Here is a 23,289-nt window from a genome sequence, read left to right as displayed (position 1 = left end):
CTCTCAGTGGCAGTGGAGTTGGCGTGAGGAAGAACTTTTGGTAATTAGTGTGCCAGCTGCACCAATTAACAAAGTTAGAAGCATGCATGTTCACAAACATTCGAGATTAAATGCATAGCCGCTGAACATAAATTGACGCGAATCCACCAGTCTTCTGGCTGGGCAGATACTTGTGTCACTATGATGTTCTGGATTCATGTCTTTGGGCTCCTGTATATCCCCAGTTATCTATATGCCTTTACTGAAAACGAATGCTATTTAACAATCAAGGAATCTTTTTACCATGAAGGAGATGTGACGCTTGGTGCTTTTCTCCCTCTTCATATTTACTACACAGGCAGCAAAGTTCCTCATATAAACGTGCCACATGCATACCAGGACATTCACGTACAGTAAGTACAAGCATTCATTGTATGAGTTCAGAATTCTTGTGACTTTAAGAGTGTATGAATTAAAACTTCCTTATGTTTTCCACAGTCCTTCTTTTCCAGTTTTCAAATCTCTTCAAGTATATTCCTCTCTCTCTCTCTCTCTCTCTCTCTCTCTCTCTCTCTCTCTCTCTCTCTCTCTCTCTCTCTCTCTAACCTCTTTCAAAGGATAAGTCATAGTTTTTGTGTTACTCATTTTGTTTTCCTTGTGTGGTTGGAACTTAATGATAATCCTTTGTCATACTTGTAATGCCAGATGAACTGATTATTTTCAGTGTTATGATTTCAGCCAATGGCTAATTTAATCTAAGTATGACTTGTACTTCTGGGCTTTCCTTAAGTCCATATGTGCCTCTGTGGGAAGAGGCGATGTCACTGAGTTCACAGACTCCTGCCTGGAGTGCCTGGAATGCTGCTAGAGTGACAAGCATTAACTTGGCTATGTGCAGTTCATTTCACAACAGGACTGTCACCATTACATTTTGGGAGCATTTTTCTGCTCTACACATACAGTTGTATATCTCAGTTTTTGTATCTCAGTGTTTTTTTTTTTTTTTTTTCTATTTTTTTTATTCTCAGGAAAAAATTTAAATGTTTACATGTTTCCTATGTTTGTTTTCAGTGTTTTTCTCATGTATACAGATATGCTCAGCCAGATACTCTTTCTGTGAGGGTGACCACTTATAGCTGTTTTGGCTTTTTTGTTTGTTTGTTTGGTTATTGTTTTTTTTTTTTGTTTGTTTTTTGTTTGTTTGTTTGTTTGTTTTTAGCTTTTGTGGCATATGTGAGATTAAGGAATAGCATCTGAAAAGTCTTATTTCCTTAGACAAATTAATGACAAATATTCAAGTGAATCTTCATTGAGAAAATAAAGAATGCTTATTCCATACAGACATCCCAAATATCTACAGATCAATTTTAAAACACCTTGAAAAAAACAATAGAGCTTGTAAATATCTGAGCACATGAATAAATTGGTAGGAAGAAAATGGGCAGAAATTTACTGCATGTAATATAGTTATGAAGTTGAATTGTGTTCAGTGTTACATTAGTGTCTATTTGTTTAAAAACTTGGTTGGGTGTTAATTATAACTCAAGCACAGTGGCAGACATCAGATGTAAAAAAAAAAAAAAAAAAAGAACATCAGATATTGTAGAAATGTTTTCAAATATTTGGTGTGAAACTAACATAGCATAGGCAGCCACAGATCCAAAATTTTACATGTAGATGCAATAATGTATATCTCAATGCAGTAATTTGAGGTAGGCTTAATATCCTAAGGATAATACTTTGTTTCACATAAAAATCACAAATTTGTCGCATATACCTAGCAGACTGGGGCCTTTGGGTGCCTTTGGATGCTGTGTGGAGACCCTTTCACCTTATCCTAACTAATGTCCCTTGTTACTCTCCTTTTCCTCTGCTGTCTACTTTCACCAGCTCAAGCACCAACATACATGTGTATGTGTTTTTCTTTGTGCCATGCACCAACAAGCCCATATGTGAAAACACTATGATTTTTATTGCATGAGCCATTTGTGTCCCTCTTGTCCTTCATGCATTAAAGATTCGTAATCTGTAAAATATATTCAACTTTTTATTAAATCACAAATAAAATCAAAGTAGTTCATGAAAGAAAAAAGTATTTTTTTTTTTACTATAAAAGATTAACAGTCTCATCTAACACAAAACAAATCCTAAACATTTTTCTGAATATACTCAAAACGTTTGTTTTTTTTTGTTTTTTTTTTTTTTTCTGGAATAAAATATAGATAAAGTGGAACAACTTAAAGTTTTCTAGGATGTTGTTCTGGTGTCTAAAATAATCCCGGTTTGTTTTCTCCATTTTTATTTTTCCATATTTTAGCAGTGAAGATGGTTCCACCCCTGTGTCTTGATTTTGAGCACTACCATCCACTCTTGCTGTGGATTTGTAATTGAGGTCTCTATTTCCATGGGTGGCAACTTTGTGTCCTTTTCTTTGTATGCAACCAGAAAGGCTGTTGAGTGTCCTCTAAATCCTTTTTATGGCGGTCTGTCGTGTCTATGGTCTACATTCACTAAACTGAGAGTTACACCTTTTGTGCCTGCTCCTCAGTGTCCACTGATCATTTTTAATCTTCAGAATATTCTTTTAATTGTCACTCTGCTATGTTTGCTAGCTCTCCTTTACTCGGGACAATTAAAAAAGAAGATGCCATGTACAGAGCCATTTTTTTTTTAGCACAACCACAACCACAAACAGCCTATCAACTGTACACAAACCTCTCTGACATAAGAAATTAGTCAGAGTCAGAATGAAGTGAGAACTGGTGACAGCCATTGTCAGCACTGTGGGAGTTGTCCTACCATGTATCTGAAACTGCCACCGAAATAGATGTGAATTCAGGACTTGTAAATTAGCTTTCTTTTAAACTCATAGACTAAGAGATTATTTAATTGTATAGTAGTTCAATTTTATCTACTCTAATTGAATAAGTTAAATGATTCAGGAAGCATTCTTGGATTTCCAATGTAAATTTTCTGATGTGGCAGATGTTTAATAATATAAGAAATTTCTCAGATATCTGATCTTTCCTACTGATTTGCCTGCACGTTCTGTTTCTACCATTATCCTAATGAGATATTTTAAAGAACCATTTAAGGTTATTTTTGATAATTCATTACCTTATACCTTTATTATGCTATTATTACTAATTTCTTAACATTTTCATATTGTCTAAAACATTTGTACACTTTTTGCCTCATATTTCCATGTGTGATTGATAGTTTTTTGCCAAGTTGATACCAACTAAAGTCACTGGAAAGAATGATGATTTATTTGAATAAATGCCTCAATAAGACCAGGCTATCTACAGGCTTGAAGGGTATTTTCTTAGTCATCGATATGGGAGTGCCCAGCCAATTGTGGGTGGTGCCACCAATGAGCCGTGTGGTCTTTGTTTCATAAGATAGTGGGCTGAGCAACCAAAAGTGAGCAAGCCAATAAACAGCATTCCTTATGGCTCCTGCCTCTAGCCCCTGCTCTGGTTGAGTTCCTGCCCTAACTTCATTCTAAAATGAACAGTGATGAAGAAATATAGCTAAATGTGCTAGATATTTTTATATCCACTTTAGACCTGCTAAAGTCATCTCAGAGGCGGCAACATCAATTAAGAAAGGGCCTCCATAATACTGGGTTGTAGGCAAGCCTGTAGGGTATTTTCTCAAATAGTGATTGATAGGGATTGGCCCAGCCCGTTGTTGGCAGGGCCATTCCTGGACTAGTAGTCCTGAATCCTATAAGGAAACACGCCAAGAAAGCCATTATGAGATATAGAGTAAATAGAAGCCCTCTGTGGCCTCTGTATCACCCTCTGCCTCCACTTTTGGGCCTTCTTTGAGTTCCCTGTCTTGATTTTTTTTTCAGTGATGGAGTATAATGTAAAAATATAAGCTTAATAAAAGTTTTTGTCTCCATCTTGTTTTTGGTCATGGTGTTTCATCACAAAAATAGTAATAATTTTTAAAAAGCAATATATATATATACATATATATATGTATATGTGTATATATATATGTGTATATGTGTATATATATATATATATATTCCTCCCAGTTTGCTCTTGGTCATGGTATTTCATTGAACAAGTAATATACATAACTGAAACACTTTGTTTAGTTTTTAAAATCTGTTTGTGTGTGTTTCAATTGCAGTCTCGGTGTTTTCTTTTACTCTTTTTGTTTTGTTTTTAGAAACAAAAGCTCACTAACTCTTTATAGCGTTGACAGTTCTATAACTTACTATGTAGACAAGGCTGGCCTAGAACTGAAAGAGATCTGCCCATTTCTGCCTTCTGAGTACTGAAAATAAAAGTGTGAACTACCATTCTAAGCTAAATGTTCACTCTTTTCTCTCTCTTCTTTCTTTCTTTCTTTCTTTCTTTCTTTCTTTCCTGAAAACAGTGTTTCCCAGTATAGCCCTGGTTGGTGTTATACTCTCTAAGTATACCAGGCTGGCCTTGAACTCACAGATCATCTGCATCTGCCTCATGATGCTGTGGTATCATCAAACCTGCCTTCACTGTTTTTAAAAATAATGATTTGCTTGGTTTTTGTTAAATTTGTCTATTTGCATTTTAAAGACAGAGAAGGGGTGGCACAAATTTACATGGGTTTGAAGATAGAATAAAAAAGTAAAACAGAAGGAAAGTGGAAAATATCCTTTCATTATAAAAGAAAGATAGTATATATGTTCATGAACATGCACATCTTTAAATATATTAGACAAAATGAATGTTTAACCAATCTATGGAATCCAGAATTCAATCTCAGTGTATCAAAATAATGAGACAGAATCAGTAAAATTATGTTGAGTTTTAATACATGCTTATGGCACACTATGTGTTGTCAAACAAGACTCTAGGATAAAGTGATGAACTCTCAGTTATAAATTTTCCATTTCCTAATCAGTGCTTTGTGTGAGGAGGCTTGGAGACCCTCTGCTGATTTACCATGAAATATGTAGTAATGATTGAATTCTATAATATATTGCAAGCCTATGATTACATGAATAAAGTCAAAATGATACTTTATAATAAATATATATATATATATATATATATATATATATATATATATATATATATGTAGTCATTTGAATCTATACTGTCCATTGGCAAAAATTGTACTTACTTTTCTTGTGTCTCACAAATGACCTTCCATAATTTTTATTTTATCTTGTGCTTTAAAATATTCATTATTTCTTTAACAATTATCTAAAAAAATTACTATATTCACCTCCACCACCACACCTCATAAGCAGTCTCTCCACTCTTACCTTCATACCCAACTAAGTCTGTGGGTTTTTTTTTTTTTTTTTTTTTCAGTTTACTATACTTTGTGTCCTATAAATACTGTTGTATTTGGAGCTTTTCCTTGAGTGTTCTCAACCCCCTAGGGATCACAACACTGAAGAAACTGACCGTATTTCACCCAATAACTGTCAAATTTCAATAGCATCTCAGCTAGGGGTTGGATTTTTGTGCCCATCTCTTCTCCATGACGGTATTTTGCCTTGTTTGAGAATGGTCTTACACATGCTGTCATAATCTTTGTGAGTTCAAATGTGTAACTAGTCTGTTTTGGACAGAAAACACTGTTTCCTAGAGATTGTCCACAGCCTCTGGCCCTGACAACCTTCCCACTTATCCTCAGCCACGATCCCCAGCCTTTTTTAGTAGGCATGTGATACGTAAGTCACATGTATGGCTGAGCACTTCATAGTCTTTGACAATCTCTGATATACTCCGTCATTGCTTTCTTTGTTATTTGCCATCTGCTGGGAAAAAAAGCTTTGCTGATGAGGGCAGAGGGGTGCACTAATGCATGTGCACAGCAATAATTCACTGGGACTTAAGTTCATACTATGTCCATTTAACAGAATTATATCGTTAAGTCCATCCCTGGGTCTGTTACCTACCTAGTTACAGACTTGGCTATTTTTATAGCACCAAACATGTGTTCCATATTATTGAAGGGGCCTTATATCAAATCATTAAAAATGTTGGTTCAACATATAATATTTGTGCCCATTTTTATACTAGAATGCATATCATGTATGGCCAGCCATTACTATAGCCCTCATGGTTCACAGATAAGTGAGAGTTATGATTATTTTTATTTTCTTTAGTACCATGCATAGCACCTTTCAGCACTATGAATATACCTAGGAAAGATAAAGCATCCAGGTGAGTAACAGCTTGATTTTTCCACGTTGTGTAATTCAATTATATAGCATCCTCAACGGTGGCATCTTGCCATCAAGGTTGCAGGATCCAATCTTGTACCTTCCTAATACATATTCTAGATAATGAATAGGAAAGATGTACAGCATATGACTTTCTTAGCATGAATCAGAATAGTCATTCCCACAGTTTTCAAGTTTACTGAGATGTCCAAAATTCTGGTGTGTTATTTTGGTACCTGGCATTTTGATTTGATTATGATATGTTTTTTACTTAAAATATTTTCATTGCTCATCTCTGCATTCCTATTTTAGTCTTTGTGGTCTGTCACCCTGCTCCTAAATTTTGTGGTTTTCATTATTTCCCCCTGCTAAATACAATTACATCTTTACTTATTAGTTTTAGATTAGGGCATATACAAAGTCTTTTGGGTTTTTTTTTTCTGTGAAGTTTTTAAAATAAATACATTAGGTTTAAAAGAAACACACCTCAGAGCATGCACGCAATCTATAAATCTTAGCATCGCCTCAGAAAAAGCACATATTGGAGATATGAAAAATACGAAGTCCTTTGACCCAGCAGATATATGGTATACCAGCAGCTACACTAAATGAAAATAAGTTTTGAAAAGGAATAGGGAATTACAAAGAATCATAGCTGCAAACATTTTGATGAAGGAAAACAAACCACTAAGTGACTAAAATGCCAGAATTTGGAAGAAAATTTTGACATCTAAAAATGCACTATTTATTTTCTTTTCAAGTATGTTTACTATAGAATTAATCTCCTTCCATTAACATCTTTCCAAACTATTTTTAAAATATTGATTTTCTTTTGAACCCTGAACAATGTCTTAATATAAAATATTTCTATATCCAAGTAAAGAACAATTTACTAACTATAATCTTAAGGAAACTTTTGTGAACAGCACATTTTGACACTAAAATGAAATGCTATTCTTTGTGTGGAGGGCTTTTGGCACCACTAAGAGTGACATATTGTCCTCACCGTGTTCTTATTAGACAGATTAAGAGATGCTTTATAAAGCAAATTTCTCTAGGAGCAAGTGTGAAGATCTGAGTTTACATTTTCCAAACATCATGAATGTGATCTTGTAATGCAATGATCATATGAAGGGTAGAAACAGAGAGAGTTGACTTGCTACAAGATTGCTGGCCAGAGTGCCAGGCTTATGTGTTGGAAACTACAAAGAGAGTGTGGGGTCAGTTGGGGTGGTCCTCTCTCTCTTTCACAGCACTGAGTAAGGAGAGGCAGAATCTCCGCTATTCTAATGCCAGATAGGTATGCATAATGTTTTCCAGGCCATCCAGGTCGACATGGACAAACTCTGTCTCAACTAATTAAGTAAGTAAGTAAGTCTTTTGATAACTAAATAAATGACCAAGAGACACTGTATGAAATAATTTGGACAGCTTGGACTGACCCCTGGATTTCCTTCTCTGTCTTGCACTCATGGCTATTGAAACTTTTACAAAACTGTATCTTCACAGAGACTCATATCCACATAAATAAGGCACACAGCTCATAAATACACAAAAAGGTCAAAGGAATTCTGGTGTGGATTCACATGAATTAATCCTAGAAATTCAGAGGTAGAGGCATGAAGAGCCCCACGTGTAGGTTCAGTTTTCTTAACCAATATATTTTATTAGAAACTTATTAACCGAGCGTATGTCCCTTATAACCTGACTAACCAAAACAATAGGAAAAGAGAATTAAAAAATAACAAAACCATAAGGATATCAGTTCCGAGGAATGATTCTCCTGGCGCTGCCAGCAGGGTTTCTTCTGCTGGAGTCTGGAGTAACCAGAACCCGGAACCTCAGCAGGAGCCTGGAGCCCTGAAGCCTTCCCTCGAGTGGTTCTCTCTAGGAGCATCTCAAAGTGCAGCGATGAACAGCCAAAACTATCCCAAGTCTCCAAAAGGCCCCGCCTCCAGTTTTGGGTTCATTTATATATCTCCTCCCAGAGTCTGTTCATGGATCTTTTCAGCTGGCAACAATCAAGTTCCCACACGAGGTGGTTTGTATTCTAGTGGATTAATCCCACCTGTTCTCTCACAAAACCATTCCAGTTCCACACTTGGGATCACAGCAAAAACAGATTTATCTCTCCTTCACCCATGTTTTCAAGGCCAGCCTAGTCTGTACAGTGTATTCCATGCCACCCTGTTAAAAAAAAAATCGTAGAAATGACAGCATGACAATATATGATTTTGACTAACTTTGTGCAGTTCTTTAAATAAGATAGTCACAAAAACTTTAGTGATTGTATCAACATATAATGACCATTTGTAGTTGTAGAAGATGGAAGGCCAAGATTCTGACATGAAGAATTCTGATGTTTTGGTAGAACCTAATTGCTCACTCATGGGCAGTTTTTCTTTTATTTTTCCATGCATAAGAGAAAAATAAATCAATACAATAATAGAGTCTCTGAGATCATAATCAATGAATGTTCTTTAGGATCTAGCCTAATTTTAATATCTTAAAATGCCAATTCTAATTTCAGTCATTCGTGAGAAGATATTAAAATATGGATTTTATAGGATCATCAGCATTTAAATAATGAGAACCATAACAACAAATATGAAGCTTGTGTGATCTATGTCTTCTTCCTGTGTAATTTTTATGAAATCTGTGCAGGTATAAGTTTAAGAACTACCAGTTTGTTCTGGCCCTGGTTTTTGCCATTGAGGAGATCAACAGAAACCCTCATCTTCTACCCAACACAACTCTGGGCTTTGATGTCCTTAATGTTGCATTTAGTGGAAAGAATATTCTTTATTCTGCCCTGTTATGGCTCACAAGGATGAGCATTCCAATACCTAATTACAACTTTGTACAGAAGAGAATATCACCTGTTGCAATCACAGGAACATCATTGGTAATATCTGCCCAGATTGAGACACTGATACAACTCTACAAAATACCTCAGGTGAGGGGTGGTTTCTGGGAACCAAGAGTCAAGTATCCTTTGTTGATGTTATAGGTATCTGAAAAGGTTATGTAAGGACACTGGAGTTAATCCTCTATCAGAGGAAAGTATGAAGGTCCTTGATGACAGTTCCATATTTGCAGTGCTTGAAATAGAAAAGAATGAGAGGTAGATGAGACTGGCTAGGTTATTTAAAATGGAAACCTCTCAGTAATTTCTGTGGAAAACTCTGTAATGAATTTGCCTTTTACAATATGACAGAACCATGTTTCACCCTCACTGCTTACATATGTTGACCCTGGCCTGAGACTGTGTTTGATGCCAATGTTCTATAACTTGTTTCCATTTTTTTTTTCCTCTTCAGCTCACTTTTGGGCCATTTTATTCTACCTTGAATGACCCAGAACAGTTTAAATTCCTCTATCAGATAGCTCCTAAGGACACATCTCTGTCACTTGCAATAGTCTCTTTGTTACTTCATTTCAACTGGTCCTGGGTTGGTCTCATAATCTCAGATGACCACCAAGGATCCCAGATCCTCTCAGACTTGAGAAAAGATATGGAGAGTAAAAGCATCTGCATAGCCTCTGTGAAAATGATCTCTGGCACCTGGAATTCATTTTCCAATGAACTATGGAAAAGTCTGGAGAAAATTGAGGAATCACCAGCAAATGTGATAATTATTTGTGGAGACACAATTTCTTTACAGGGTTTAATGCGACACATTGCACAACTATTAATCACTTGGAAAGTCTGGATCTTGAACTCTCAATGGGATGTTGACACTTATTCTGATTATTTCATGGAGGAGTCATTTCATGGGAGTCTCATTTTTTCACACCACCATAAAGAGATGGTTGACTTTACAAAATTTGTTCAAACAGTTAATCCCTACAAGTACCCAGAAGACATTTATCTTCCCAAGTTTTGGTATTTGTTCTTCAAGTGCTCATTTTCTGAGGTTGATTGTCAACTTTTGGAGAACTGCCAACCCAATGCTTCTTTGGAGTTACTGCCTAGACACCTTTTTGACCCATCTATGAGTGAAGATGTCTACAATATATACAATGCTGTGTATGCTGTGGCCTATAGTCTCCATGAGATGATTCTTCAGCAAACACAAATTCAACCAAATGATAATGGTGAAGCAATGGTATTCTTCCCCTGGCAGGTAATATACTTTCCTACATTTTGTAATATCAGCAGTTTGATGATTTTTATTATTTCATAAGGCATTCCAATTGGGTATCATACATTTTACATTATGTTGTCAATAAGCATGGGAGAAAATATTTGTTTCCCTGTCTGGAGTTTAGTGCAAAACCATGAGTAAGTGTCCTTTATAAATAGAGTGCTAGAAATAATAATAATTTAAAAACTGATTATATCAATATTAAATTCATATAACACATTTTTCTTTTCTTATTAATTTATTTCATTTACATTCCTATTGATGCTCCCGTCTTCTTCTAATCCAACCCTCCCACCCTCTTCCCCCATTCCCCACTCCCCTTCTCAGAAAAATGGAGGCTCCCTACCCCATACCAAACTTCCCCAACACATTTTTTTTTTTTTTCTGCCTTAGATGTTTATTTATATTTACAACAGATACGTGCAGATCTCAGGCTTCATCGGAGAAGCTTAGTTTTGTTTTTTTTTTTTTTTTTTTTTTTTTTTTTTTTTATTTTTTATTTTTTTATTAATTTGTTCTTGTTACATCTCAATGTTTATCCCATCCCTTGTATCCTCCCATTCCTCCCCCCCCCCATTTTCCCATTATTCCCCTCCCCTATGACTGTTCCTGAGGGGGATTACGTCCCCCTATATATTCTCATAGGGTATCAAGTCTCTTCTTGGCTACTTGCTGTCCTTCCTCTGAGTGCCACCAGGTCTCCCCCTCCAGGGGACATGGTCAAATGTGAGGCACCAGAGTATGAGTGGAGAGTGTGATACGACTTTCCCAACACATTTTTATCAGGACTAATTGCAACCTACTTCCCTGAAGCCAGACAAGGTAGCCCAGCTAGGGGAAAGTGATCCAAAAACAGGTAACAGAGTCCATATCAGAGACAGACCTTGCTTCAATTGCTAGGAGACCCACATGAAGACAAGCCAGCACATCAGCCAAATATGTATATATGTATCTTATATACAGTCATTACATGCTCTTTGGTTGGTGGTTCAGTTTCTGTGAGCCTCATAGGCCTATGTCAGTTAACTCTGTTTGTCTTCTTGGGGTGTTCTTTTTCTCCTGCAAGTACCTTTCTCCTTTCCCTAACTCTTACACAAATTCCTGAGATTCAACTAATGTTTGGCTGTGGGTCTCATCATAAGTTTTGATCAGCTGCTGGGTGGATCCTCTCAGATGACAATTATGCTAGGCTCCTGTCTGCAAGCATAGCAGAGTGTTATTAATAGTGTCAGACATTGGCTCTCTCTATTGGGCTGTGTCTCAAGTTTGGTCAGTCATTGGTTGGCCACTCCCTCAATCTCTGCTCCATCTTTAGCCCTGTACAAATTGTAGGCAGGACAAATTTTGGGTTGAAGGTTATGTGGGTGGTTGGTGTCCCCCTTACTCCACTGAAAATTTTGCCAGGATATGGGAGATGGTCACTTTTGTCTCCATATCCCTGCTGCTAGGAGTCTCAGCTCTAGTCAAACCCATATCCTCCCAGGAGCCTACCCCTTTGCAGGTCTCCAGCTTGTTCTAGAGATGCCCTCTATTGGTTTCCCTTCTCTCTCTCTCTCTCTCTCTCTCTCTCTCTCTCTCTCTCTCTCTCTCTCTCTCTCTCTCTCTCTCAGCCTTCTGACTTTCCATTCCTACTGTACCCAGTTTCCATCCCCCTCCTCTTTGTTACCCAGTTCTTTCTCCATCTACTTCCCATGTTTATTTTTTAATTTAAAAATCATTTATTTATTCACTTTCCATCCTGATTGTGACCTGCTCCCTTATCTCCTCCTGGTCCTTGCCTCTTTCCACACCCCTCCCTCATCACCTTGTACTTAGAAAAAGGGACACTCTCAATACCAAGCCACACATCCATTCACATCAGGATTAAGCACATCCTTAGCCCACTGAGGCCAGACAACGCTGCCCAGCTTGGGGAAAGTGATCCAATGGCAGGCAACAGAGTCCATGTTAGAGACATCCCCCACTCCATTTGCTAGGGGACCCTCATGAAGACCAAGCATCCCATCAGTTACATATGTCTTTGAGCCCTAGATCCAGTCCATGCACGATTTTTGGTTGGTGCTTCAGTCTTTATAAGTCCCATTGGCTCTGTTAGTCTTCTTATGGAGTTCTTATCCCTCTGTATCCCTCTATCCTTCTTCACTCTCCATCACAAAGTTCCCTGAACTCCACCTAATGTTTAAGTGTGGGTTTCAGCATCTGTTTCAATCCACTGCTATGTGGAGCCTCTCAGAGGACAGTTATGCTAGGATCCTGTCTCCAAACATTGGAATGTATCATTAATAGTGTTAGGTGTTGGCTCTCCCCTATAGGGTGGATCTCAAGTTGGGCCAGCCATTGGTTGACCATTACCATAGTCTCCGTTCCATTGTTTTTCTCACACACCTTGTAAGCAGAGTAAATTTTTGTTGTAAAGTGTTGTGGGCGCGTTGGTACCCACCTCCTTCCACAGAAAGTTCTTCCTGGCTCGGAGGTTTCATCTTCACTCTCCATCTCCACCACTGCTGGCATGTTCATGTCATGGAAAAGCCACCCATACATTTCCCTTCTCTCAGTCTGCCTTCTGACCTCCCACACCTCTTTTTTTTCCCCAATACTCAATCCCTTATCCATACTATGCTTCACATTCCCCCTCAACCCAGTTCCTTTTCTTCATCCACTTCTGACCTCTATTCTATTTCCACCTCTGAATGAGAATCAGGCATCCTCTCTTGGACCTTCTATATTACTTAGCTTCTTATCTACCGGTCCATCTGTCTGTCTGACTGACTGTCTAGCTATCTATCATCTATTTAATAATTTCTCTTTCTTTTACATCCTTGTCATAGCTCCATCTCTCTTTTCCTCCCAGTCACACCTTCCCTCCCTGTCCCCTTCCTCCCTTTCCTATCCCTCAGAAAAAAGGGGAGATTCCCATTTCCATCCACTCCAGCTCAGCACAGCGTCAGGAGTGAAAGTGTCCTCTTCCTCTGTGGCCTAATAATATAGTCCCACCAGGACAAAATGATGAAAAAAAAAAAGGGTGACATCAGAGTCTATAGCAGAGACAGCCCATGTTCCCCTTACTAGAGGACCCACATAAAGCCTGAGTGTAGGGGGCCTGGTCCATTCCTGGTGTGGTCTTCGGTTGGTGCCTCAGTTTCAGGAAGCCATACCGGGCCCTGGTTAGTTGATACTGTTGGTCTTCTTGTGGAGCTCCTGTCACTTCTAGGGATTTTTCTCCTATTCCCCACTTACTAAGTCCCACTATTAGTGTGTTGGATCAATGTGTGGCTTAACCTTTAAACATGTTTCTTTTATGAATGAATGTGTGTGCCCTTGTATTTGAGGCACAGATATTCAGGATTATGATGTCCTCTTGATGAGTTTTTCCTTTGATGAGAACAAAGTGTCTTTCCTCACTTTTCCTGATTAATTTTAATTGAAAGTCTATTTTAATTATATATCTGAAGGGCTACTCCAGCTTGCTTCTTGGGTCCATTTTCTTGGAAAAATCTCTTTCTAGCCCTTTACTCTCAGGTAATGGCTATCTTTGTTGCTGAAGTGTATTTCTTGAATGCAGCAGAATGTTGGCTCTTCTTTCTCAATTTTATGATAAATTACCAGATTGATTTACAAAGTGGTTGTATATGTTTGCACTCCCACCAGTAAGGGCTGAGTTTCCTCTGACTCCCTATCCTCACCAGCATGTGCTCTCACTTGAGTATTTTAACTTAGCTATCCTGATGGGGGGGTGCAAGATGGAATCTCAGAGCTGTTTTGATTTGCATTTACCTTATGACTAAGGATATTGAGCATTTCTTTAAGTGCTTCTCAGCCATTCCAGATTCCTCTGTTGAGAATTCTGAGTTTAGCTCTGTACACTATTTTGTAAATTGGATTATTTGTTTAGCTGGTGTTTACTTTATTGAGTTATTTATATATTTTGGGTATTAGACCTCTGTCAGACATAGGACATGTGGAAACCATTTCCCATTTGTAGAAACTATTTTGTTCTATTGACATTGTCTTTTCCCTTACAGAAGTTTTCAAGTTTCATGACTTGTTAATTGTTGACCTTAAAGCTTGATCTGCTGGTGTTCTGCTCAGGAAGTTGCCTCCTGTTCTAATGACCTCAAGGCTATTCCCTTTTTCTCTTCTATTAAATTTAGTGTATCTGGTTTTATGATGAAGTCTCTGATCCATTTGTACTTAAGTTTTGTGCAGGGTAATAAATATGGATCTATTTGCATTATTCATCATGTAGGCATCTTGTTAGACCCACAAAATTTATTGAAGATGTTTCCTATTTTCCTGTGGATAGTTTTGGTATTTTGTAAAAAAAAAAAAAATAATCAAGTGTCCGTAGCTCTGTATGTTTCTTTCTGTTTTGTAATTCAACTTGAAATCAGGGGTGGTGATAACTCCACAAGTTTTATTATACAGGATTATTTTGTCTTTAATTTTTCCATATGAAGTTGAAAATTACTCTTTCATGGACTGTAAATAATTGTGTTGGAATTTTGAAGGAAATTTTTATATTTCTTTTGGTAAAATGGCCATGTTTTTCAATGTTAACTCTACCCATCCATGAACACTGAAATATTTTCATCTTCTCATTTTCTTTCATCAGAGACTTGAAGTTCTTCTCAAACAGGTCTTTCACTGTTTTGGTTAGTTATACCAGTATATTTTGTATTATTTGTTTCTATTGGGAAGAATTTTGTTTCCATATTTTTCTCGGTCCATTTATCAATTATTTAAAGGAGGGCTACAAATTTTTGGAGTTAATTTTTTTTCTCCAGCTATTTTGATGAAGGGGTTTTTCAGCTGTGGGAGTTCTATGGTAGAATTTTCAGGGTAACTTATGGATACTATCATATCATCATCTGCAAATAGAGATATTTTTGACGTCTTGCTTTCTAATTTGGATCCTTTTGAATTCTTTTAGTTATCTTATTACACTAGATAGGACTTAAAGTATTATGTTGAATAGATTTGGATTTAGTGGTCAGCCTTGTCTTGTCCCTAATTTTAGTGGAATTGCTTTAAGTTTCTCTCCATTTAATCTCAAGTTTGTTATCAGCTTGCAGTATATTGCCTAAGGGGTGTTGAATTTTGTCAAAGATTTTCTCAGCATCTAATGAAATAATCATGTGTTTTTGTTTCTTTAAGTTTCTTTGCACAGTGGATTACTTGATGGAATTTTGTATGTTGAACCATCCCTCTATCCCTGGGAAGAAGCCTACTCGATCATGGTAGATGATATTTTTTATCTGTTCTTGCATTTAGTTTGAGAGTTTTACTCAGTATTATTGCATCAATGTTCATGAGGGATAGGGTCTGAAATTTACTCTCTTTGTTGAATCTTTCTGTGGTTTAGATATTAGCATGACAGTGTGTATTAAAATATGTTTCTGAATGTTCCTTCTAGTTTTATTTTATGGAACAGTCTGAGCAGTATGGGTATTAACTTTTCTTTGAAAGTCTGGTAGAATTCTATGCTAAATCCATCTGTCCATGCTCTTTTTTTGGGTAGGATTTTAATGACTGGTTCTATTTCTGAGAGTTTTTTTAGGGCTATTTGATTATTATCCTAATCTTGATTTAACTTTGGTAAGTGGAGTCTAGTTAGAAAATCATCCATTTCATTTAGATATTCCAGTTTTGTAGGGTATAGGCCATTGAAGTAAGACCTAATGATTCTTTGGATTTCCTCAGTGTCTGTTGTTATGTCCCCATTTTCTTTATGATTTTTAAAATTTGAATATCACTGCTCTGCCTTTCAGTTACTTTGGGTCAGTTTTTGTCTATCTTCTTGATTTTCTTAAATAACCAGCTTTAATTTTTTATTGATTCTTTGCATTGTTCTTTTTCTTTTTAATTAAACTACATCAGTTGATTATTTCTACCATATACTCCTCCTTAGTGTATATAGAGATATGTTTGGCCAAGTGTGGTGGTGGACACCTTTAATCCCAGCCCTCGGGAGGCAAACGCAGTCAAATCACTGTGTGTTCAAGGACATCCTGGTCTACAAAATGAATCCCGGACATCCAGGGCTACAAAGAGAATCCCTGTCTCAGAAAAAAATAGAGATTTTTTTTTTACCAATAATTGTTATTCTGTAATTTTTATATTAGTGGTGGTAGTGTGTATGTGTGTGCATACATGCACGCGTACATGTGCACGTGTGTCTCTGTGTGTGTTATTACCCTTTTTTTTGCTAATGTGAAATTATTTATTTCCTGTTTTTGGGTTTTTTTTTTTTTGTGTGTGTGTATTTATGCTCATTGTGATGTAGTTTTCATTCTAGTATCCTCTATAAGGCTGAGTTAGGGAAAATATTTTTTAATTTGGTTTTGTCATAGAATACCCTGGTCCCTCTATGATGACTGAAAGTTTTGCTGGTTATAGAAGTCTGAGCTGGCATCTTTTGTCTCTTATGGTCTAAGATGTCTGTCCAGATCCTTCTGACTTTTAAAGTCTCTGATGAGAAGTCTAATATAATTCTCACAGTTCTAGCTTATATGTCCCTGATATCCACCACTTCTGGTAGTCCCTGGTGGCTGTTGCCTCTGTTAATTGCAGGTAAAGCTAGGACCTGGAAACTTCATATAACAACTTTTCTCACAGTTTTCTTTATAATCTATTCACTGTGGAAACTTGATATTTCCCATAAGTATTTCTCAGAGCAGAGGTAGGAACAGAGGAGCAGTATATCTTTAAGGGTTAAAATGCTTCTGAGCACTACTATAATGTTAGGAAGATAAGGATCACTTTGAAGTGCACTGTAAACTTCAGGACTGTTATTTTAAGAATGAAAGCACTGAATGTGTTCCAAAAGTTCATAGGCGTGGCAAGCTTTGAGCTGGATAAATGCACATAACTTGTTTTATCTGTGTTTAGTTCAATGACTTCTCCCGAAAAGAATGAGGTTTTTGACGTTTAATGTGTTTTAGTCAAAGTGTCTTTCATTTACTCAAAAACACTCATGCCTCTTTTTATTTTGAGAGGTTAAAAACATTGAGATTCTTTGCAACACTTTTAAAAATGTGGTTTTAGTGTCACAGCTGTACTTCAACCAATAAACCAATATGCCTACATCTCTTTTAGTTTCTTCCTTTCCTAAAGAACACCTTAATGAAAAACCACATGAGAGGCCACACAGTAATGGAAGGGAGAAGAAACTTGGATTCAGAATATGACGTTCTCAATTTCTGGAATTTTCCAAAAGGTCTTGGATTAAAGGTGAAAGTAGGAACATTTTCTCCAAATGCTCCCCAGGGTCAACAGTTCTCTGTATCTGAACATATAATACAATGGCCTACAAAGTTTACAAAGGTGAGTTGTGTCTTATTGCACCACTTTGACCCATCATAAAAATAAAAATTATTCTCGGGATGTAATGATTTGGTACCAGTGAATATCCAACTACCAATAAAGAGCTACACATAAAACCAGCCAATAGACTTTGATAGACAACAGGGCAAGAGGGCATTCTCAGTGCTGGTACAACTTGATGAGATGGGAGTGGTGGTGGGGGGCATGTCTCCTCTTCTGAGGAGGGAGAGAGGGAGGATGGGACTGGGAGGCGAGGAGGGAGAGGGTTGCCACCAAGATGTGAAGCAATCAAATTAAAAACAAAAAGAATAAGATGAGACAAAAATGAAAACAAAACAAAACAAAAAACACAGCCAATATAAACTGCTTTTTCATACCATGACTGTGATCAATGAAAGAGTTTATTTTTCAGTTTTATTAATTTTGACACATTTGCTTACTTTTTCCTCTTCCTGTACATCTTGTCTCTTTTTTAAAATTCATTTTATTTTATTTTTTAACTTTTATATATACATTTATATTATCACACATATATACAATAAGCTGCATACAGCTTGAAGGACCATGAAACAATTAGGGATCATATAAATGTTAAGTTCATAGTGTTTTGCCTATTCGTATTTGGCAAAAATGTAGAAAACATTTTTCCTATTTTAGTGAGTCTACAACTCTGAATGTAAATCAATATCTATCATATCTCATCTCTATCAACCTAAAAATTTATGTCTAGATCTAAAAATATGTTAGCCTCTAAAAAACAAAGCTTTATTGTAAAACTAAACCATCTGGTCTTCAATTGCATCAGAGACTTGAGAAGGAATAAAATTAACTATCTGAGTAAACAGGAAGTGAAAATTAGCAGCTTCCAAAATGAGAAAATGACAGTTCACTGCCTATTCAGTCACCCAAAACTCTGTAACACTGGAGCATCATCTTCAGCCTTCTTGCCCATTATATCTGATAAACATATTTATGAAGCAGGAACTATTGAGGACTTGCTTACCCTGTCTTGGCAGAGTTTGTCCATCGACTCTGCCTGCAACCAAGGTTGCCCACTTTTAGGAAGAATTCTGTCTGTGGCAGAAATGCAGCCATTTTGTCCAGTGGCTTGTTTGTCACATTTAAAGCCATCTCCATAAGGCTCATCATCTTCTCTGAGGTAGGCTAGGTGTTTCCAGGCAGTAATCTGTCTTATTGACAAAGTATCCTGAAAATTATAAAATATCTTTAAATGTCATATTTTGTAGATTTTGGAGGTTTTTGAGGACCTTTTATTTTTTTTTTCAAAAGGAACAAACTTTTTTTTTTATTAATTTATTCTTGTTACATCTCAATGTTTATCCCATCCCTTGTATCCTCCCATTCCTTCCCCCCCCCCATTTTCCCGTTATTCCCCTCCCCTATGACTGTTCCTGAGGGGGATTACCTCCCCCTGTATATTCTCATAGGGTATCAAGTCTCTTCTTGGCTACCTGCTGTCCTTCCTCTGAGTGCCACCAGGTCTCCCCCTCCAGGGGACATGGTAAATGTGAGGCACCAGAGTACGTGAGAAAGTCGTATCACACTCTCCACTCAACTGTGGAGAATATTCTGACCATTGGCTAGATCTGGGAAGGGGTTTAAAGTTTACCTCCTGTATTGTCCTTGGCTGGTGCCTTAGTTTGAGCAGGACCCCTGGGCCCAAATCTGCCTATCATATTGTTCTACTTGTAGATTTCTAAGACCCTCTGGATCCTTTTATTTTGCTGTTCTCCCATGCGTCTCTCATTTAGAGTCCCAATAGGATGCCTTCCCCTCTGTCCCAGTTTCCTGGTAAGTGAAGGCTTTTGTGGGACATGCCCCTTGGGCTAGTATGCAGATATAAGTGAGTATATACCATTTGATTCTTTCTGCTTCTGGGTTAACTCACTCATTATAATCATTTCTAGCTCAATCCATTTATCCACAAATTTCGGGAATTCCTTGTTTTTAATAGCTGAGTAGTATTCCATAGTGTATATGTACCACAGTTTCTTTATCCACTCTTCTACTGAGGGACACTTAGGCTGTTTCCATGTTCTGGCTATTATGAATAAGGCTGCTATGAACATGGTTGAGCAAATTTTCTTGTTGTGTGCTGGAGCATCTTCTGGGTATATTCCAAGGAGTGGAATAGCTGGGTCTTGAGGAAGCCCTATTCCCATTTTTCTGAGATAGCACCAGATAGATTTCCAAAGTGGCTGTACTAGTTTGCATTCCCACCAGCAATGAAGGAGTGTTCCTCTCTCCCCACATCCTCGCCAGCATGTAGTGTCACTTGAGTTTTTGATCTTAGCCATTCTGATGGGTGTAAGATGGAATCTCAGAGTTGTTTTGATTTGCATTTCCCTGATGACTAAGGAGGTTGAGCATTTCTTTAAGTGTTTCTCAGCCATTTGATACTCCTCTGTTGAGAATTCTCTGTTTAGTTCCAAGGCCCATTTCTCAATTGGGTTATTCGGTTTGGTGGTGTTTAATTTCTTGAGTTCTTTATATATTTTGGATATTAGACCTTTGTCAGATGTAGGGTTGGTGAAGATTTTTTCCCAGTCTGTAGGCTGTCGCTTTGTTCTCTTGACAGTGTCTCCTGCCTTACAGAAGCTTCTCAGCCTCATGAGGTCCCATTTATTAATGGTTGACATTAAGGCCTGGGCCGTTGGTGTTCTGTTCAGGAAGTTGTCTCCTGTGCCAATATGTTCCAGGCTCTTTCCCACTTTTTCTTCTAAGTGGCTTAGTGTCTCTGGTTTTATGTTGAGGTCTTTAATCCACTTGGATTTGAGTTTTGTGCAAGGTGATGAATATGGGTCCAGTTTCATTTTTTTACACATAGACCTCCAGTTAGACCAGCACCATTTGTTGAAGATGCTATCCTTTTTCCATTGAATGGATTTGGCTTCTTTGTCAAAAATCAAGTGACCATATGTGTGTGGATTCATTTCTGGGTCTTCGATTCGATTCCACTGATCAACCAGCCTGTTGCTGTGTCAGTACCATGTTGTTTAAATTACTATTGCTTTATATTACAGTTTGAGATCAGGTATGGAGATTCCTCCGGAGCACCTTTTATTGTACAAGATTGTTTTAGCTATTCTGGGTTTTTTGTTTTTCCATATGAAGTTCAGAATTGAACTTTCAATGTCTTTAAAAAATTGTGTAGTTATTTTCATAGGGATTGCATTGAATCTGTAGATTGCTTTTGGTAGGATGGCCATTTTTACTATGTTAATTCTCCTGATCCATGAGCAAGGAAGATCATGCCATCTTTTCAGGTCATCTTCAATCTCTTTCTTCAGAGTTTTGAAATTTTTTTCATACAAGTCCTTCACTTGCTTAGTTAGGGTAACTCCTAGATATTTTATATTGCTTGTGGCTAATGTGAAGGGTGTGGTTTTCCTAATTTCTTCCTCTGCAAGCTTGTCATTTGTGTATAGGAAGGCTACAGACTTTTTTGAGTTAATTTTGTATCCAGCCAATTTGCAGAAGGTGTTTATCAGCTTTAGGAGTTCTCTGGTGGAGTTCTGAGGGTCACTTATGTACACTATCATATCATCTGCAAAGAGGGATAATTTGACTTCCTCCTTTCCCATTTGGATACCCTTGATCTCCTTTTGTTGTCTTATTGCTCTAGCTAGAACTTCGAGTACTATATTGAAGAGAAATGGAGAGAGTGGGCAGCCTTGCCTTGTTCCCGATTTTAGAGGAATTTCCTTGAGTATCTCACCATTTACTTTGATTTTGGCTATTGGCTTGCTGTATATAGCCTTTATTATGTTGAGGAAAGTGCCTTGTATCCCCGATCTCTCTAAAACTTTAAACATGAATGGGTGTTGAATTTTATCAAATGCTTTCTCTGCATCCAAGGAGATGATCATGTGGTTTTTTTATCTTCAGTTTGTTTATCTGGTGGATTACATTGATGGATTTCCGTATATTAAACCATCCCTGCATGCCTGGAATGAAGCCTACTTGGTCACGATGAATGATATCTTTGATATGCTCCTGTATTCGTTTTGCAAGTTTTTATTTAGTACTTTTGCATCTATGTTCATAAGAGAAATTGGTCTGAAATTCTCTTTCTTTGTTGAGTCTTTGTGAGGTTTAGGTATCAATGAGACTATGGCCTCATAGAATGAATTTGGTAATTTTCCATCCATTTCTATCTTTTGGAGTAGCTTGAAGAGTATCGGTATTAGCTCGCCTTTAAAGGTCTGGTAGAATTCTGCACTGAAACCATCTGGCCCTGGGCTTTTTTTGGTTGGGAGACCATCGATGATTGCTTCTATTTCTGTAGGGGAAATGGGACAATTTAGCTTGTTTATCTGTTCTTCATTCAACTTTGGCAAGTGAAATTGTTCAAGAAAATCGTCCATTTCCCTTAGATTTTCAAATTTTGTGGCGTATATGCCTTCAAAGTAGGATCTTATGATTCTTTGAATTTCTTCAGTGTCTGTTGTTATGTCTCCCTTTCATTTCTGATTTTGTTGATTTCAATACTGTCTCTCTGCCTTTTAGTTAGTTTGGCTAATGGTCTGTCTATCTTGTTGATTTTCTCAAAGAACCAGCTTTTGGTTTTGTTGATTCTTTGGACTGTTTTCTTAGTTTCTAATTTGTTAATTTCAGCCCTGAGTTTGATTATTTCCAGGCGTCTACTCCTCTTGGGTGTTTCTGCTTCTTTTTTTTCTAGGGCTTCCAGTTGTGTTGTTAAGATGCTTATGTGCGATGTTTCCAATTTCTTTTTAAAGGCACTTAGTGCTATGAATTTTCCTCTTAGCACTGCTTTCAATGTATCTCACAAATTTGGGTGCGTTGTTTCTTTATTTTCATTGAATTTCAGAAACTCCTTGATTTCTTTCTTTATTTCTTCCCTGACCCAGGTGTCATTTAGCAGAGAGTTGTTTAGTTTCCACGTACGTGTAGGCTTTTTGTTATTTCTGTTGTTGTTGAATTGCAGCCTAAGAGCATGGTGATCTGATAGGATACAAGGTATTATTTCAATCCTCTTGTATCTATTGAGGCTTGCTTTGTGACCTACGATGTGATCCATTTTGGAGAAGGTTCCATGGGGTGCAGAGAAGAAGGTGTATTCTTTCTTGTTTGGGTGAAAGGTTCTATAGATATCTGTTAGATCCATTTGACCCATGGCATTGGTTAATGATGTTATTTCTCGGCTTAGTTTCTGTTTCAATGACTTATCCTTCAGTGAGAGTGGGGTGTTCAAGTCTCCCACTATTATTGTGTGGGGATCGATGTGTGGTTTAAGCTTTTTTAGCAGATCTTTTACAAATGTGGGTGCCCTTGTATTTGGAGCATAGATGTTCAGAATTGTGATGTCATCTTGGTTGACTTTACCTTTGATGAGTATGGAGTGTCCTTCCTCATCCCTTTTGATTAATTTTGGCTGAAAGTCTATTTTGTTCGATACTAAAATGGCTACACCTGCTTGCTTCTTGTGACCATTTGCTTGGAATATTTTTTTCCAACCTTTTACCCTGAGGTAATGCTTTTCATTATGGGTGAGATGTGTTTCTTGGATGCAGAAGAATGTTGGATCTTGTTTATGTACCCATTCAGTTAGTCTGTGTCTTTTTATTGGAGAATTGAGGCCATTGATGTGGAGTGATATTAATGACCAGTGACTGTTAA

General features: G+C 37.3%; 1 protein-coding gene across 1 annotated transcript in view; it reads left to right on the top strand.

Annotated features, from left to right (window-relative positions):
- Window positions 1–180: 180 nt before the first annotated feature.
- Window positions 181–23,289, top strand: part of LOC127203443 (vomeronasal type-2 receptor 116-like) — a 41,621-nt gene continuing 18,512 nt past the window's right edge. Inside the window, exons 1-4 of the mRNA XM_051162217.1 lie at window positions 181–392; window positions 8,822–9,113; window positions 9,478–10,284; window positions 17,401–17,628. Of these exons, the coding sequence (XP_051018174.1) occupies window positions 181–392; window positions 8,822–9,113; window positions 9,478–10,284; window positions 17,401–17,628 (1,539 nt within the window). The remainder of the gene's footprint in view (window positions 393–8,821; window positions 9,114–9,477; window positions 10,285–17,400; window positions 17,629–23,289) is intronic.

Source organism: Acomys russatus, chromosome 19, assembly GCF_903995435.1.
Source record: "Acomys russatus chromosome 19, mAcoRus1.1, whole genome shotgun sequence".
Classification (NCBI taxonomy): domain Eukaryota; kingdom Metazoa; phylum Chordata; class Mammalia; order Rodentia; family Muridae; genus Acomys; species Acomys russatus.
This window is presented reverse-complemented; position numbering and strand designations above follow the sequence as displayed.